We start from the raw sequence: 17,348 nt of genomic DNA, 5'->3' as shown, positions 1-17,348 counted from the left end.
CATGGGGGAACTTACCAAAGGCCTTACTGAACTCCATATAAACCACATCAATTGCACTACCCTCATCCAATATATTTAGTTACTTTTTCAGAAAGTTCAAATAAATTAGTCAGACAGATCTCTCTCTAAAAAATCCATGGTAATTATCCCTGCTCAATCCTTGCCTTTCCAAATGTTGATTAATGCTGTCTCTCTGAAATTTTTCCAAAATGTTTCCTATCACTGATATCAGAATAACTGGTCTGTAATGACATGGCCTATCCCTGCTGCCTTTCTTGAACAAAGGAACCATATTAGCTATTCTCCAGTCATCTGGCACTTCACCTGTGACCAGAGTGGTATTAAATATCTCCACTAAGGCTCCAGCAATCTCCTCCCTACCTCCCATAGCAGCCTGGGATACATCTCATCAGGCCATGGGGATTCATGTACCTGTAAGGCCTGCTAAAATATCTAATCCCGCCTCCTCATTAATCTTAATGTATTCAAGAACCTCGCCCTCCCAACTCATATCCCTGGCCACAATGTCTTTCTTGTCTGTGAATACAGATAAGAAGTATTTATTTAAAACTTTACCCTTGTGGTATACCTGTAGTCACTGCCTGCAACCTTGAAAAATATCCATTTATTCCCAATCTCTGTTTTCTGTCTGTTAACCAAATCTCAACCCATGCCAGTAAATTGTCCCTAATCCTATGTGCATCAATTCTGGGCACAAGCTCTCACATGGGACCTTATCAAAAATCTTCTTGAAACCAAAATACCATATCCATTGTAAAACCGAAATACCATAGCCATTGTAAAACCGAAATACCATATCCATTGTAAAACCGAAATACCATAGCCATTGTAAAACCTAAATACCATAGCCATTGTAAAACCTAAATACCATAGCCATTGTAAAACCTAAATACCATAGCCATTGTAAAACCGAAATACCATAGCCATTGTAAAACCGAAAGAACCGCGGATGCTGGAAATCAGTTCTGAGGAAGAGTCACTGGACCCGAAACGTTAACTCTGATTTTTTCTTCAAAGGTGCTGCCAGCCCTGCTGAGTTTTTCCAGCAACTTCTGTTTTGGTTCTCCCTTATCTATTTTACACCCTTATTGACAACTCACACTTCAAACTCTCAACTTTCCTTTTAATTGCATCGGGATGCTAGTTTCGGATTCAATTTCTTTGCTTTCCATCTTAATGGACAATTCTATCACTTTACGACCAATGGACCTCACACAGCAGGATTGTTAATTAATACTTTGAAAATGTCACCTTTCAAATAAAATGTAAAGCTGAAGTCACACCTGTGAAAAGTCCAAGAGAAAGCCAAGACTGACTCTTCAGTCAACATCACTGAAACAGATTGGCTTCCCATTATCACCTTACTGTTTGTGGGATCTTGCTGTGTGCACATTTCCTGCTGTTATTCCTACATTACAGACTATCTCAGTTTCTCATATCTATCTGGCTCCACTGCTTTCTCAATCTTATTATTTCTCCGTCAGTCTCAGTTAAAATTTGGAAGACATTGACTGAACATTGGGTGAAGCAATGTTTCAAATGAGCCATACCATGCCTTTAATTCCTTCAGGGAAGAGAAATCGGTTGTACAGGGTGCTAATGGTATCATCAGGAAACACTTCACATTCTTTCTGCATGAGAATGGGACCTGTATCCAAGCCATCATCTGCCCAGAAAATACTGAACCCTCCTTTCTTGTCTCCATGGATCAGAGTCCTGGGGAGAGAAACAAATAAATCAGACATTGCTTATAAACCCTAAAATAAAACAAAGAGCGACAGATGCTGGGAAAAGGGTCACTGGACTCAAAACGTTAACTCTGTTTTCTCTCCACAGATGCTGCCAAACCTGCTGTGTTTCTCCAGCAATTTCTGTTTTTGTTGCTTATTAAGCCATCTAGGCCCAACCACCTTCAGCTGCTTCATCAATGACCTTCCCTCCATCATAAGGTTAGAAGGGGGGATGTTCGCCGATGATTGCACAATGTTCAGCTCCATTCGTGACTCCTCAGATACTGAAGCAGTCCATGTTCAAATACAACAAGATCTGGACAATATCCAGGCTTGGGCTGACAAGTGGCAAGTGACATTCACGCCACACAAATGCCAGGCTATGACCATCACCAATAAGAGACAATCTAACCACCACCCCTTGATATTCAATGGTGTTACCATCACTGAATCGCCCACTATCAACATCCTGGGGATTACCATTGACCAGAAACTCAACTGGACTCACCACATAAACACAGTAGCTACAAGAGCAGATCAGAAGCTGGGAATACTGCGGCGAGTAACTCCCCTCCTGACTCCCCAAAGCCTGTCCACCATCTACAAGGCACAAGTCAGGAGTGTGATGGAATACTCCCCACTTGCCTGGATGGGTGCAGCCCCAACAACACTCAAGGAGCTTGACACCATCCAGGACAAAGCAGCCGCTTGATTGGCACCACATCCACAAACATCCCAGTCCCTCCACCACCGACGCTCAGTAGCAGCAGTGTGTACTATCTACAAGATGCACTGCAGAAATTCACCAAAGATCCTCAGGCAGCACCTTCCAAACCCACGACCACTTCCATCTAAAAGGACAAAGGCAGCAGATACACGGGAACACCAGCCCCCTGCAAGTTCCCCTCCAAGCCACTCACCATCCTGACTTGGAAATATATCGCCGTTCCTTCACTGTCACTGGGTCAAAATCCTGGAATTCCCTCCCTGAGGGCATTGTGGGTCAACCTACAGCAGGAGGACTGAAGCGGTTCAAGAAGACAGCTCACCCCCACCTTCTCAAGGGCAACTAGGGATGGGCAAGAAATGCTGGCTCAGCCAATGACACCCACATCCCACAAATGAATAATAAAACAAACTTGATTGGGTAAGTCTGCAGCCCAATGTGCCCAATGTTGAGATGGCTGGGGAAAGCCACGATGACTGTGGGAATACTACAGCTGAGGTTCCCATGGAACTGGACAGGCAAATCCAGGAGAGCCCTCACTCCTGATTGCTATTCCCTGTGAAAAACCTGCCTACGTGAATGTAAACTTGAGGGAGAGATGAATGGATCTAAGACTACTGTTTTAAACTTAAACACAGCATGAAGTTGGCTAAAGTAAACTGGAAAACTAGATTAAAGCGATACAATGCTAGGCATTTAGAGATATTTCAGAATACTCTGGAAATATTTATTCCAATGAGAAAGATGGTGGCTAAAGGAAGGATGTACCAGCTGAGCCTAACTAAGAGAGTTAAACATAGTGTAAAACTGAAAGAAAATGTTCATAAAGTACACAAAGATGAGTGGCAGGTCAAAAGGCCAGACAGAATATTAAGCACAGCAAAGTGTGACTAAACAATTAATAATGAGGGCATTATTAGAGTTTCAGGGAAAGCTGGGTAGAAATTTAAAAACAGATAGCAAGAGTTTTATAGGTATTTAAAAAAGATGTGTAAATAAAGGGAGTGTTGTTCATCTAGAGTGTGATTCTGGGGATTTAATCATTGAAATTAGGGTAAGGTAGATCAATTGAACAGACATTTTTTGTCTCTCTTCACAATAGAGAATATAAATAACTTTTTGGAAATAAGTGTGAATTAGAGGAGGGAGGAACTTAAAACAATAACAACCACCAAGGAAATGATGCTGAAAAATTTAATAAAACTAAAATCTGATGAGTGGCTGGGTCCTGAAGGACTTCACCCTAAGGCTTTAATAGAAATGGCTGCTGAGATTGTAGATGCATTGGTATTAATTTTTCAAAATTCCCAGGAAAGTTCCCATCAGATTGAAAAATAACGAATGTGACTCTTCTATTTGTGATGAAGCAGAGGTGCCAGTGTTGGACTGGGGTGGACAAGGTCAGAAATCACACGACACCTGGTTATAATCCAACAGGTTTATTTGACATCACAAGCTTCTGACTTCACCCAATGAAGGAGCAAGGCTCTGAAAGCTTGTGATGTCAAATAAACCTGTTGGATTATAAGCTGGTGTTGTGTGACTATTGACTTTCTATTTGTGAAGGGAGCACAATTTCCAATCATGAAATTTGGTGAAGATACAAAAACAGGTCACAGAGGTAAGTTGTGAGAGGAAACAAGAGTCTGACTCTGGGTCCTCTGATTATTGGTGTCTCTGGATCTTTAGTTTTTTCCAGTGGATATGGGCTCTACTCTTTCTAAACTCTATGTGAATCCAAACATTACAACTCAAACCTGTGACTCCAGGCCTGGTGTATAATTAATGTTCTTTATCGCAGCTCCAAATAGAAACACAGGAAAAAGGAGCATGAGGAGGCCATTTGGCCCTTCAAATCTACTCTACCATAAGGGGTATAGGAACGTAGAGGTCTGCAGCACTTATAAAGGTCCTTCAGCCCATCGTATCCACGTCAGTTATTAAAAACATCCACCTAATTCTTCTAATCCCAATTTCCAGTACTTGACCACAGCCTTTTATATCTCGGCATTGCTCGTGTTCATTTAAATACTTCTTAAATGTTAAGAGGGTTTCTGCCTGTACCAGCCTTTCAGGCAGTGATTCAGACTCCCACCACACTCCATCATAAGGTCAGAAGCGGGATGCTCGCTGAATGTTCAGCAGTATTAGCAACTCCCCAGATACTGAAGCAGACCAAATGTACCAAGATCTGGCCAATAACTAGGTTTGAGCTGACAAGTTGAAAGTTACATTTGCACAGCACAAAGGTCAGGCAATGACCATCTCCAATAAGATACAATCTAACCACCTCGACTTTCAATGGTGTTGCCTACTAAATCCCCACTATCAATATCCTGGGGACTGACCTGAAACTCAACTGAACTCGCCACATAAACACAATGGCTAAGGCCGGGTGTTGGGTGGGGGGAATGGGGTGGGGAATAGGGCAGGCATTCAGAGGCTAGGAATACCGCGGTGAGTAACTGACCTCCTGACCCCTCAAAGCCTGTCCACCATCTACAAGGCACAAGTCAGGTGTGTGATGGAATACTCCCCACTTGCCTGGATGGGTACAGTCCCAACAACACTCAAGAAGCTTGACACCATCCAGGACAAAGCAGCCGCTTGATTGGCACCACATCCACAAACATCCCACTCCCTCCACCACCGACGCTCAGTAGCAGCAGTGTGTACTATCTACAAGATGCACAGCAGAAATTCACCAAAGATCCTCGAACAGTACATTCTAAACCCACGACTACTTCCATCTAGAAGGACAAGGGCAGCAGGTACATGGGAACGTTACTTCCTGCAGGTTGCCCTCCAAGCCACTCACCATCCTGACTTGGAAATATATCGTTATTACTTCACTGTCGCTGGGTCAAAATCCTGGAATTTCCTCCCTAAGGGACATTGCGGGTCAACCCACAGCACATGGACTGCAGCGATTCAAGAAGGCATCACCTTCTTAAGGGGTAAGTAGGGACAGGCAATAAATGATGGACCAGCAAATGATGCCCACATTTCACAAGTGGATGAATAAAAGAAATCTGCTCTGCACCCTCTCCATTGCAATCACCTCCCTCCAATAATGTGGATTCCAGAACTGCACACAATACTACAGCTGTGGCCTAACCAAAGTTTTATACAGCTCCAGCATAATCTCCCAGCTGTTAAACTCTCTACCTTGGCTAATAAAGGCAAGTATGCCTTCTTAAATACTTTATCTATCTGTCCTGATACCTTAAGGGACTAGTGGACATGCATATTAAGATCCCTCTGATCCCAGGATCCTACTGTTCATCATGTATTCCCTTGTCTTGTTTGTCCTGTCCAGGTTAATCACCTCACATTTATCCCGGACTGAATTCCACTTGTTACCGTCTATCTGACCAGCATGCCCATATCCTCCTGTAATCTAAGGCCACCCTCCTCACCACTAACCAACCCATCAATTTTCATAACATCTTCAAACTTAGTGATCAATGCTCCTAAATTCATGTCTAAATCATTTATACAAATCACAAACAGCAAGGGCCTTACATTAATCCCTGCAGAACTCCACTGGTCACACTATCCTAGTCAGATAAACAGCTCAGAACCATCACCCCCTGCTTCCTGCCATCCAGTCAATTCTGGGTCCAATTAACCAAATATTCTTCAATCCCATGGACTCCTACCTTTGCTGTCAGTCTCCCATGTGGGTCCTTACCAAAAGCCTTGCTGATGTCCAAGGAGACTACATCAGATACATTGCCCTTAGCCACACACCAAGTTACCTCTTCAAAAAATTCAATCAAGTTGGTCAGACATGACCTCTCTTTAACAAAACCACTCTGACTCTTTTTGATTAATCCCTACCTCTCCAAATGCAGAATAATTCTATCCTTCAGAATTGCTTGCAATAATTTTCCCACTACTGAGGGTAGGGTGACTGGCCTGTAGTTTCCTGGTTTATCCCTTGCTCCCTTCTTGAATAACGGTACTACGCTGACTGCCTCCCGTCCTTTGACACCAGACCAGAAAGGAACTGAAAATATATGCTAGCATCCCTGCTAATTCCTCCCTTTCCTCACTCAGCAACCCAGGATATATTTCATCTGGCCCTGGAGATTTCTCTACTTTTAGAGCTGCCAAACCAATCAGAACCTCCTCTCTGTCTTTACTAATTTCTTTAAACATCCCATAGTCCTTTCCCCTGATTTCTATACTACATCGTTCCTCTCACTAGTGAACATTGACACAAAATATTTATTTAGAACACTACCTACATATTCCGACTCACTGTTCCCCTGAACGGGTCCTACTCTTTCCCTTGTTATCCTTTTAACCTTAATCTACTTAAAACAACTTGGGATATTCCTTTATTCTTTTTGTCATTATCCTTTCACTCTCCTATTTGCTCTCCTAATTTCCTTTATAAGTTTCCTTTTGCATATTTTGTACTTCTATAGGCCTTCTGCCCTCGCTTTCTGCCATCAGCCTCCTTTTATTTCTCTCTTCAATCCTGCATGTACCTCGATATTCAGGGTTCACTGGATTTGTTGGTCTTTTATGAACATGTAGGCCCTATATTCTCCCTGTTACCTCCTTGAATGCATGTCACTGCTCTGACACAGATTTGCCTAAAAGTATCTGTTGCAGTCCACTCTGGCCAATGCTTCACCCAGCTTAGAAATTTGATTTCAGGCCCATCCTTGCCCTTTTCCTCAACAATCTTGAATCTAATAGAGTTATGCTTGCTGTCAGCAAAATGTTCCCTCATTGATACTTAAACCATTTGCCCAACTTCAGTGCCCAGAATTCAGTCCAGGACTGCCCTCCCTTGTACTGCCTTCTAGGAACTGGCCTAAAAAGCTGTCCTGGTTGCATTTTAAGAATTCTGCTTCCTCTTAAAACCTTTCACACTGCGACTAGCCCAGTTAATGTTGGAGAAGTTGAAATCCCCCACTAACACTACATGATTACATTCGATGTGATCATGACTGATCATCCAACTCTTTAAAGATACAGGCCAGGCCATTTAGCACTGAGCTGAGGAGAAATGTCTTCACCTAATGACAGCTGAGCCTGCAGAAATCACTTCACAAGAAGTGGTTAGGGCCAAAATATTACGTGTCTTCAAGAAGGAGGCACATATAGTTTTAAAGAGATCAAAGGGTATGAGGAGAAAGTGGGAACGGGGAATGATAGATGAAGGTAGAGCCCAAACAGAGACAAACAGTTGGACAGACAAAGGAGCGGTTAAACGAAAGTCTCGGGTAATGAACTGCTACTAATGGTTCTGTTAGTAGCTGATGTAGATAAGTTGTAGATCAGCCATGATTGTACTGAACGTAAGGTTTGGTGTAAATTGAATTTATTGGGGTCCTCTTACCAGTTGATAGACGAGGCTCCCCTGTGCTTGGGCAGCAGGGACGGGTGGTAAATGATGGAGCCATGCTTCGGAAAGTCAATCACTTCCATCGGGATGAACTGGGAGCAGAAAGGTAACACGTTCAGCTCTGCTCCGAGACTCGAATACTCACTCACCACCTCTGGAATCGCCTTCCCTTTCACTCGCCAGCGTGTGTACTTAAACACGGCTGTGCCATCCTTCGTACCTTCTGCAGCTGATGGAGAAAATGTCACAGAGATTGTTAAAGTAAGGCCAGCAGTTACTACCACGATCCTACTTGCCTTTGAGAAGGCACTGCAGAGGGACCTACTGGCGGCAATTTTAATCCTTGTTGGCACTCTGGGCACTGCCCCACCAACACGGCTATCTCTGCATTCAATCCTGGCCACCGGACATAACTTCTCATCAACATAGAATTATAGAGTCATAAAGATGTACAGCATAGAGATGGACCTGTCAGTCCAACTCTTCCATGCTGTCAAGATATTCTAAATTAACCTAGTCCCATTCACCAGCATTTGGCCCACATCCCTCTAAACCCTTCCTATTCATATACCCTTCCACAGATGCCGGTATCCTGCCACCAAGTCCCCCTTTATTTACACATGGAGGGTCCTTGGCATTGATCCAGCTCCCTCAGAGCCAGCTCCCAGAGTGAACAGAACTTCTGACACTCCTGTTTATATTTGTCAGCCAGGGCTCCCTGATTGTACCAGATTAACAGCCTCAATCAGGGAACCCAGACTCTATGGGAATAAAAACTGAAAGAATTGTGGATGCTGTAAATCAGGAACAAAAACAGAAGTTGCTGGAAAAGCTCAGCAGGTCTGGCAGCATCTGTGAAGAAAAAATCAGAGTTAACGTTTCAGGTCCAGTGACCCTTCCTCAGCATTCTGAGCTTTTCCAGCAACTTTGTTTTTGTTCAGATTCTATGAGGTCCACCTGGTTGACCTCATTATAATCACTACATCCCTCCCCCTCTGTACCCGAGGACACAAGTTGTATCTCCTTCTGGGTGTTTTAGCACTGGGTCAGGTTCCTCCAACTCTGCCCCTAATATGGGCAGCATGTAACGCACAGTAACACGCCTCTTGTACCCGGAGCGTCTCGGAATAAATTCACTCTCCTCTTCAGGTGGCAAAGGCTTCAAGACAGTGACATCCGCTGTGTCCATCTCAGGCTCCAAGGTATCTTCAACGCTTGACAGAGAGGGAGAACCTACAGGGTCTGGAACAGTCAGAAAGGCTGTTGAGGAGACGGGAATGTTTTGCTCCCACACTATTTGCAAGTTTGCTGCCTTCATATGTCCATGTGCTTGTTCAGGACCATCTCACCTACCCAAACTTTATACCTCACTGGACCTGACCTCACGTTGACCATGCCTCTTACCCATGCAGGGCCATTCCCGCAGTTCCTACACCAAACCTCATCCCCTAAAGCAAACCATCTCTCTCCCTTAGCACCATCTTGTGCCCGGCATTGGGGTTCCTGAGGCTGTTTTACCCTCTCCACTACCACCCCCCCAGGTCTGGGAAGATCAGGTTTAACCTGGTGCAGAGTCTTCTCCCCATTAGTAACTCTGCTGGACCCATCCCTGTAGTTACATGAGGGGTAGTCCCATAATCAAACAGGAACTGGGACAGTTTGGTATCAAGTGAAGCTGTAGGCTGTTTCTTTAAGGCTGCCTTCAAAGTGTGGCCTGCTCTTTCTGCCAGACCATTGGATGATGGATGGAACGGAGCTGTCCTTATGTGTCAAATCCCATTCGACTTTGGGAAATACTCAAACTTGCTGCTGGTAAACGATGGCCTGTTATCTGTCACCAACACTTCTGGGACTCTGTGTATTGCAAAAGATATACACATTTTTTTTTATCATCGTCCCTGTATTTGACGAATTAACTCTATGTACCTCCAGCCGTTTTGAGTGTGCATCATCAGTACTAAGAACATGGAGTCTATGAAATGACCTGCATAGTCAATGAGTAACCCCGAGTCCAGGGTTTACCCTGGCCATTCCCACAAGTGTGAGGGACCTACTGGCGGCAATTTTAATCCTTGTTGGCACTCTGGGCACTGCCCCACCAACACGGCTATCTCTGCATTCAATCCTGGCCACCAGACATAACTTCTCATCAACATAGAATTATAGAGTCATAAAGATGTACAGCATAGAGATGGACCTGTCAGTCCAACTCTTCCATGCTGTCAAGATATTCTAAGTTAACCTAGTCCCATTCACCAGCATTTGGCCCACGTCCCTCTAAACCCTTCCTATTCATATACCCTTCCAGATGCCTTTTAAATGTTGTAATTGTACCAGCTTCCTCCAGCTCCTCTGGCAGCTCATTCCATACACGGTCTACCCTCTGCGTGAAAAGGTCCCTTCTATATCTTGCCCCTCTCATTTTAAACCTATGGCCTCTCGTTTTTAACTCCCTGACCTTGGGAAAAAGACCTTGGCTATTCACCATATCCATGCCTCTATTAGGCCACCTCTCAGACTCCGACGCTCCAGAGAAAATAGCTTCAACCTATTCAGCCTCTTCCTACAGCTCAAAGCTTCCAGCTCCAGCAACATCCTTGTAAATCTTTTCTGAACCATTTCAAGTTTCACAACATCTTTCCAATAGGAGAAAGAGCAGAACTGAGCGCGGTATTTCAAAAGTGGCCTAGCCAATGTCCTGTACAGACGCAACATGACCTCCAACTCCTATACTCAATGCACTGACCAATAAACGCAAGTATACCAAACGCTTTCTTCACCATCCTGTCTTCCTGCGACTCTATTTTCATGCACTATGTACCTTCACCCAAAGGTGTCTTTGTTCAGCAACACTCCCCAGGACCTTACAAATAAGTGTATAAGTCCTGCCCTGATTTGTCTTTCCAAAATGCAGCACCTCACATTTATCAAATTAAACTCCATTTGCCACTCCTCAGCCCATTGGCCCATCTGATCAAGATCCTGTCATACTCTGAGGTAAACTTCTTCACTGTCTACTACACCTCCAATTTAGGTGTCATCTGCAAACTTAGTAACTATACCTCCTATGTTCACATCAAAATTGTTTATATAAATGACAAAAAGCAGTGGACCCAGCACCGATCCTTGTGGTACACCCTGCCAATCACAGGCCTCCAGTCTGAAAAACAACTCTCCACCACCACCTTCTGTCTCCTACCTTCAAGCCAATTTTATATCCAAATGGCTAGCTCTCCTTGTATTCCATGTGATCTGCAAGATCTTCACTTTGGAAACCCCTGGATGACCCAGGTGGAGTTCAGCCAGAATCTGGCAGTGACCTTTGCTCAGGACAATCCCTTTTGCTCCCCATAATAACATGCCGTCCTCTACCGTGATTGGGTCTCTCTGGGTTCAAAAAGGTTTCAATTCTGGTTGTGATGGCCCTTTGGTTTCCCCCATCACCACCAGCTGTTCCAGTTTTCCCAGGACCGGATCCTTCTGTGTCCAAAGTCTGATATTGTCAGCTGTGACTGGGAGTGTGCCCAGAAAATTTAAAACTTTTATGGATTATTCCAGTGGCGGTATCATCAGGGGTGTATCTGCCAGTGGGAGGTAGCTCAATGCATCCACATTCACTACTTGGCCTCCTGTACAGTGTTCCAACTTGTAATTCTACAACTTAGTATTAGAGCCCACCACTGAATTCAGGCTGAAGCTATGGGCAGCACTGCCTTGTCCTCTTTAACTAGAGCTAGCAGGGGCTTACGGTCCGTTATTATTACAAATTTATATTCGTAAAGGTATTGGTGGAACTTCCTGACTCCAAATATTACCACCAAACCTTTCTTCTCATCCGGGTGTATTTACACTCTGCATTAGCTAAAGTCCTGGATGCACACGCTTTTGGGTGTTCCCCTCCATTGGACCAACTATGAGCTAATGCCACCTCAATGCCATACAGGGATGCGTTTCATGTTAATACCAGATCTCACATGGGATTATAGTGTTCCTACCCCTGAGAGGATGATAGCTGTTTCCTCACTTACCTAAAAGCTAAGGCTTGGCTATGCCACCATTTCCAAGGCTGACCCTGTTTTAGGAGTTGATGCAAAGGTGCCAGGATGGAGGCTGGTGTATGAACTTTCTGTAATAATTCACGAGCCCCAGGAAGGACCTGAGCTCTGGTACAGACGGGGAACCAGGGCTCCTTTGGTCACCCTCACTTTATCCTCCAACAGGTGTAACCCGGTCTTGTCGACTCTGTAGCCCAAGGAGGTCACTTCCTGGAACATACACTTTCCCTTCTAAAGCATATGCCCACCTGGGAGATACATCTAAGGGCTATGTCCAAGTTCTCTAACTGCTGCTTATTGGTCCTCGCTGTTATTAGCACATCATCCAGATAAATGGTGACCTAACTCCTTGAACCCTTTAATACCCCATCCAGTCCAATCCCACTCTTCCCCTCACTCCCTGCTCCCTTTTATATCCCACCCAGTCTAACCCCACTCTTCCCCTCATTCTCCACACTCTTTAATATCTCACTCAGTCTAATTCCACTTTCCCTCTCACTCCCGGCTCCCTTTAATATCCCACCTAGTCTAATCCCACTTTCCCTCCCCACTGCCCACTCCCTTTAATATCCCACCCAGTCTAATCTCACCCTTCCCTCACTCCCCATACCCTTTAATATTCCATGTTGTCTAACCTCGCTCTCACCTTACTCCCTGAACCCTCTGTGATCTACCAATCTTCAAAATTCTGAAAAAGATTCATATCAGACTCGGAACATTAACTCTTTTTCTCTCTCCAACGATGATGCCAGATCCTGTGGAGTTTCTCCAGCACTTTCTGTTTTAATTCCACGTGTTAGATTAATGAATATTTTCCAAAATGTTTCCAAAACATTCATCTTCATCTTTTCAGATAAGGTGACCAAAACTGTACACGGTATCTCATGTCCTGCATAAATGAAGTATAAACTTCCTACTCTTCAATTCAATCTCCCTCACAATAAACCATAATATTCCATTAGCTTTCCTGATTACTTGCTGTACCTGTAAATTAGTTTTCTCATGCACTGCAACACCCAGATCCCTCTGCATCTCAGAGCTCTTGCTATTTAGAAAACACGCTTCGTTTTTATTTCTCCTGTCAAATGAAAGATCTTTGCCCACTCACCTAACCTATCTGTATCTTTTTATAGTCTCCTCATATTCTCTTCACAACATACTTTCACAACTTGTTAAACCCTCGTAGATAAATGTTTTTGAACAGAATCCAAGTCCACACTTTCAGCGAAAGCTTTATTTCAGTTGGCCACACTTCATAAAGCTCACCCCCCAATGATTACTAGCTCCTCATATTTATACAAGCAACTCACATCCAATAAACTCTTCATTCATATCTTAACAACCTGTTCCATTAGGTCTCAAGTAACCCTTCAGACTTTATTAGCTGATATCAGAATCTCTTTTTAACAGTTTATATAAATCCATGTCAAACAACAACAAAACAAACAAGATATACAGAATGACAACATATTGTATTTTGTCTGTACATAGACAAGTTCCAATCCGAGTAATTCCAACAATTTCTTAGAGATTTCTCCTTTCTTTGTCAAACAGACTGACTGCTGCTATCCACCCATTTCCGTTTGGAAATTTCTCTGTTCTCCAGCATCTGTTCTAAACCTGCAATATCAATCCTCATTTATGCTGAAATAACTCCACAGAGGCCAGTATCTCATCACCAAGTCACCCTTTATTTACACATCGAGTGTCCTGGATACTGATGCAGCTCCCTCAGACAGAGCTCAGAAGCAGAATCTTCAGTTCTGAAGGAGGGTTACTGGACCCTTTCTCTCCACGGATGCTGCCAGACCTGCTTAGATTTTCCAGCAATTTCTGTTTTTGTTTCTGATTTCCAGCATCTGCAGTTCTTTCCATTTTTTTAAGTTTAGTGTCTACTGTACAAAATCAGGGGGTATACCCACTGAGAGACCACACCTACAGAAGGGCCGTTCCACAGCTGGAACACACCCACAGAGGGAACACACCCACAGGGGGACACACCCACAGCAGGGACACACCCACATGGGGACACACCCACAGGGGGACACACCCACAGCTGGAACACACCCACAGAGGGAACACACCCACAGGGGGACACACCCACAGAGGGGACACACCCACAGCAGGGACACACCCACAGCAGGGACACACCCACAGGGGGACACACCCACAGCTGGAACACACCCACAGGGGGACACACCCACAGGGAGAACACACCCACAGTGGGAACACACCCACAGGGAGAACACACCCACAGGGGGAACACAACAACAGAAGGAACAAACTAACAGAGGGGCCATTCCCACAGAGGGAACAGACCACAGAGGGAACAGACCCACACAGAAATTGCAGCTATTGCTAGACAGTACCTACCAAGAGGATCCTCTTTACCATCCTTATCGGGGATTGTGAATATTCCAACAATCTGGTGACCCGCCTTTTTGAGTTCCTTGTACACCTCTTGACCAAACAGACTCTGTCCAATCACAGCAATCTTCATCCTCTATCAGCACGGAGTACCGGGCTCCTGGGACAGAGAGAAACCAAACACTGGGTATTCCTAGAGGGAGGCAAAAAGACAATGTTTCATTCTCCACAATGATGTTAGTATTGGAAAGACCAAGACCATCCCACTTTGGAATCTGGTCAGTATATCCCAGAGGAAATTCCAGACAAAACAGGACACAATGATCCTGGGTCGGGACCCTTCTTCAGAAATGGGATTTCCCAACCCGAAACTTCAGCTTTCCTGCTCCTCTGATGCTGCCTGGCCTACTGTGTTCCTCCAGCTCCACACTGTGTTAGCTCTGACTTCAGCATCGGCAGCTCTTACTATCTCACAATGATCCTGGTCATCTGATAGATATCTATTGCCTTCCAGTGTCCCCAGTGTCCTCTAGTTTCCAGCTACTTTGTTTGTTCCATCATGTCTAATTCAAGGTTTCAGGTTCAAGTCCCATTCCAGAGGCCAAATGAGGGAGCACTGCACTGTCGAAGGGTCAGTGCTGAGGGAGTGCCGCACTGTCAGAGGGTCGGTACTGAGGGAGTGCTGCCCTGTCAGAGGGTCAGTGCTGAGGGAGTGCCACACTGTCGGAGGGTCAGTGCTGAGGGAGTGCGGCACTGTTGGAGGGTCAGTACTGAGGGAGTGCCGCACTGTTGGAGGGTCAGTGCTGAGGGAGTGCCGCACTGTTGGAGGGTCAATACTGAGGGAGTGCCGCACTGTTGGAGGGTCAGTACTGAGGGAGTGCCACACTGCTGGAGGGTCAGTGCTGAGGGAATGCCGCACTGTTAGAGGGTCAGAACAGAAGAAGTTTTGTACTGGAGGGAGTTCCAGGATTTTGGCCCAGCGACACTGAGGGAACGGCGATATATTTCCAAGTCAGGATGATGAGTGACTTGGAGAGGAACTTGGAGGGGATGGTGTTCCCATGTATCTGCTGCCTTTGTCCTTCTAGATGGAAGTGGTCATGGGTTTGGAAGATTCTGTCCGAGGATATGTGGTGAATTTCGGCAGTGCATCTTGTAGACGGTACACAATGCTGCTACTGAGCGTTGGTGGTGGAGGGAGTGGGATGTTTGTGGATGTGGTACCAATCAAGCGGCTGCTTTGTCCTGGACGGTGTCAAGTTTCTTGACTGTTGTTGGAGCTGCCCCCATCCAGGCAAGTGGGGAGTATTCCAACACACTCCTGACTTGTGCCTTGTAGATGGTGGACTGGCTTTGGGGAGTCAGGAGGGGAGTTACTCGCCGCAGTATTCCCAGCCTCTGGCCTGCTCTTGTAGCCACTGCGTTTATGTGGTGAGTGATGAGGGATTGATGTGTTGGTAAAGTTGCTGGATTAGTAACCCAGACTAATTCTCAGGGTTCAATGATTGATGTCCCATTATTGCAGATGGTGCAAAGTGAATTCAGTAAAATTCTAGAAGATAAAGCTAGACTTATGCTAACCAGGGGTGTTAAAAAAAACCCAGCTGGTTCACTAATGTCTTTCAGGGAAGGAACTGCGTGCCTACAGACCCGTAGCAATGTGGTTGACTCTTAGCTGACTTCTGAATGGAGAGCCACACCATTCAAGGGGCAGTTAGGGATGGGCAATAAATGCTAGCCTCGTCAGCGATGCCCACATCCCACGAACGGCTGGAGACCGTCCATATGCGGGTGTTTTCCCAGGTTGGGTGGAAAGGACAGTCTCCTGGTGGGGTCAGGTTCAGTAACAACAGGAGCCAATCTGATATAAGCATCAGACAAGCCCCCTGTGTGAGTGAGAGAGGAAAGAGCCTGATGATCGTGCCGCTCCTCAGCCTGAGTGGGGAACATTCTGTGGCTGGCAATCTCTCTCACTCTCACAGGGAGGGTTACGCTTTTACAATGTTTTTGCGTCGATTGGTGAGAGCTCTCCTTTTACTGATGGTCAGAGGTCAGTGCCAGAGTTCCCAAGCTCGAAACACCAACAGATTTTCCGGACTAGACACGGACAGAGATCCGAAAATGACTTTCCAACAATTCCTGTTTTGAACAGCCCGCACTTCGGCACATTTCCCCAGAGACTGGGTTCTGAGCATTAAACCTACCGCTGCTGTTTGAGAATTCTGTTCCAGTGAAGCTCCGGGTTCCCTTACATTCCCTCAAAGTCCCTCGAATCGTTAGTAAACTCAGTGTGCTCAGGACAGTTCCATATCTCTTGGATGCTGCTTCGAGAGACCTGCCTGTTTTAAATCTGATTCTACATGGAGCCCGGCAATTCTGTTTAAAAGCCCCACTCCAGGACTATTTTTTACAACCAAATACAGTTTGTAATTTGTGACTTTCAACGTTCAAAACAGGCAAAAAAAAGTGCTTTTGTCGCCAGGTGAAGCTGCAAACATTAACAATCATTCCATAAATTTGCAAGTTCCTAACCTGAAGGTTTTAAATATTACAAGCAGTTTAAAATTTATCAAAAATTTATCCGCCTCCCTAAATTCTAATTACCTTATTGAAGTTCCCGGGTCTGTGTATGTTTGAAAATACAAGACCCGGGTTCACACAGTAAGCCTCAGGGAGGGGTCCCTAACTTTGAAGAAATTCGGAATTAAGATTCTCAGAAGGACTTACAGAGGGAGTGCAGGATGGAGCCCGCTCTGTGTCTGTACGCCGCACAGAAAGGCCGGGAACTGGGACAGGCTCAAGCTGAGATCGCCTCCGCCAGAACTGAGCAGGACACGATTGGTTTGGCATTAAACCAGACACACTGAGCTGCACCAAATGGGGAAGGGAGACTGTGTCAGTGTCAATGAGGGACACATCAGCAACTGTGTGTATTCCCCTCTAACATCGCCACCATTCTGCTCAAGGGTTGAAAAACATAACATTTATTTTTATACATTTTTAAGCCTGTTGCTTCCCGCCCTGCCTCTTCCCCAATGACTCTCACTGGGGTACAGTCCCACACACACACACTGACTCTCACT

The 17,348-nt window shown here is 45.1% G+C and overlaps 1 protein-coding gene across 1 annotated transcript in view; it reads right to left on the bottom strand.

Annotated features, from left to right (window-relative positions):
• Positions 1 to 17,047, bottom strand: part of LOC109925323 (cytosolic 10-formyltetrahydrofolate dehydrogenase-like) — an 82,135-nt gene extending 65,088 nt beyond the window's left edge. Inside the window, exons 1-4 of the mRNA XM_048606659.1 lie at positions 16,993 to 17,047; positions 14,272 to 14,458; positions 7,838 to 8,072; positions 1,572 to 1,737 (exon numbers count right to left, since the gene is read on the bottom strand). Coding sequence (XP_048462616.1) covers positions 1,572 to 1,737; positions 7,838 to 8,072; positions 14,272 to 14,398 — 528 coding nt within the window. The 5' untranslated portion in view covers positions 14,399 to 14,458; positions 16,993 to 17,047. The remainder of the gene's footprint in view (positions 1 to 1,571; positions 1,738 to 7,837; positions 8,073 to 14,271; positions 14,459 to 16,992) is intronic.
• Between the last annotated feature and the right edge of the window lie 301 nt (positions 17,048 to 17,348).

Source organism: Rhincodon typus, chromosome 16 (assembly GCF_021869965.1).
Source record: "Rhincodon typus isolate 14 chromosome 16, sRhiTyp1.1, whole genome shotgun sequence".
Lineage (NCBI taxonomy): Eukaryota > Metazoa > Chordata > Chondrichthyes > Orectolobiformes > Rhincodontidae > Rhincodon > Rhincodon typus.
This window is presented reverse-complemented; position numbering and strand designations above follow the sequence as displayed.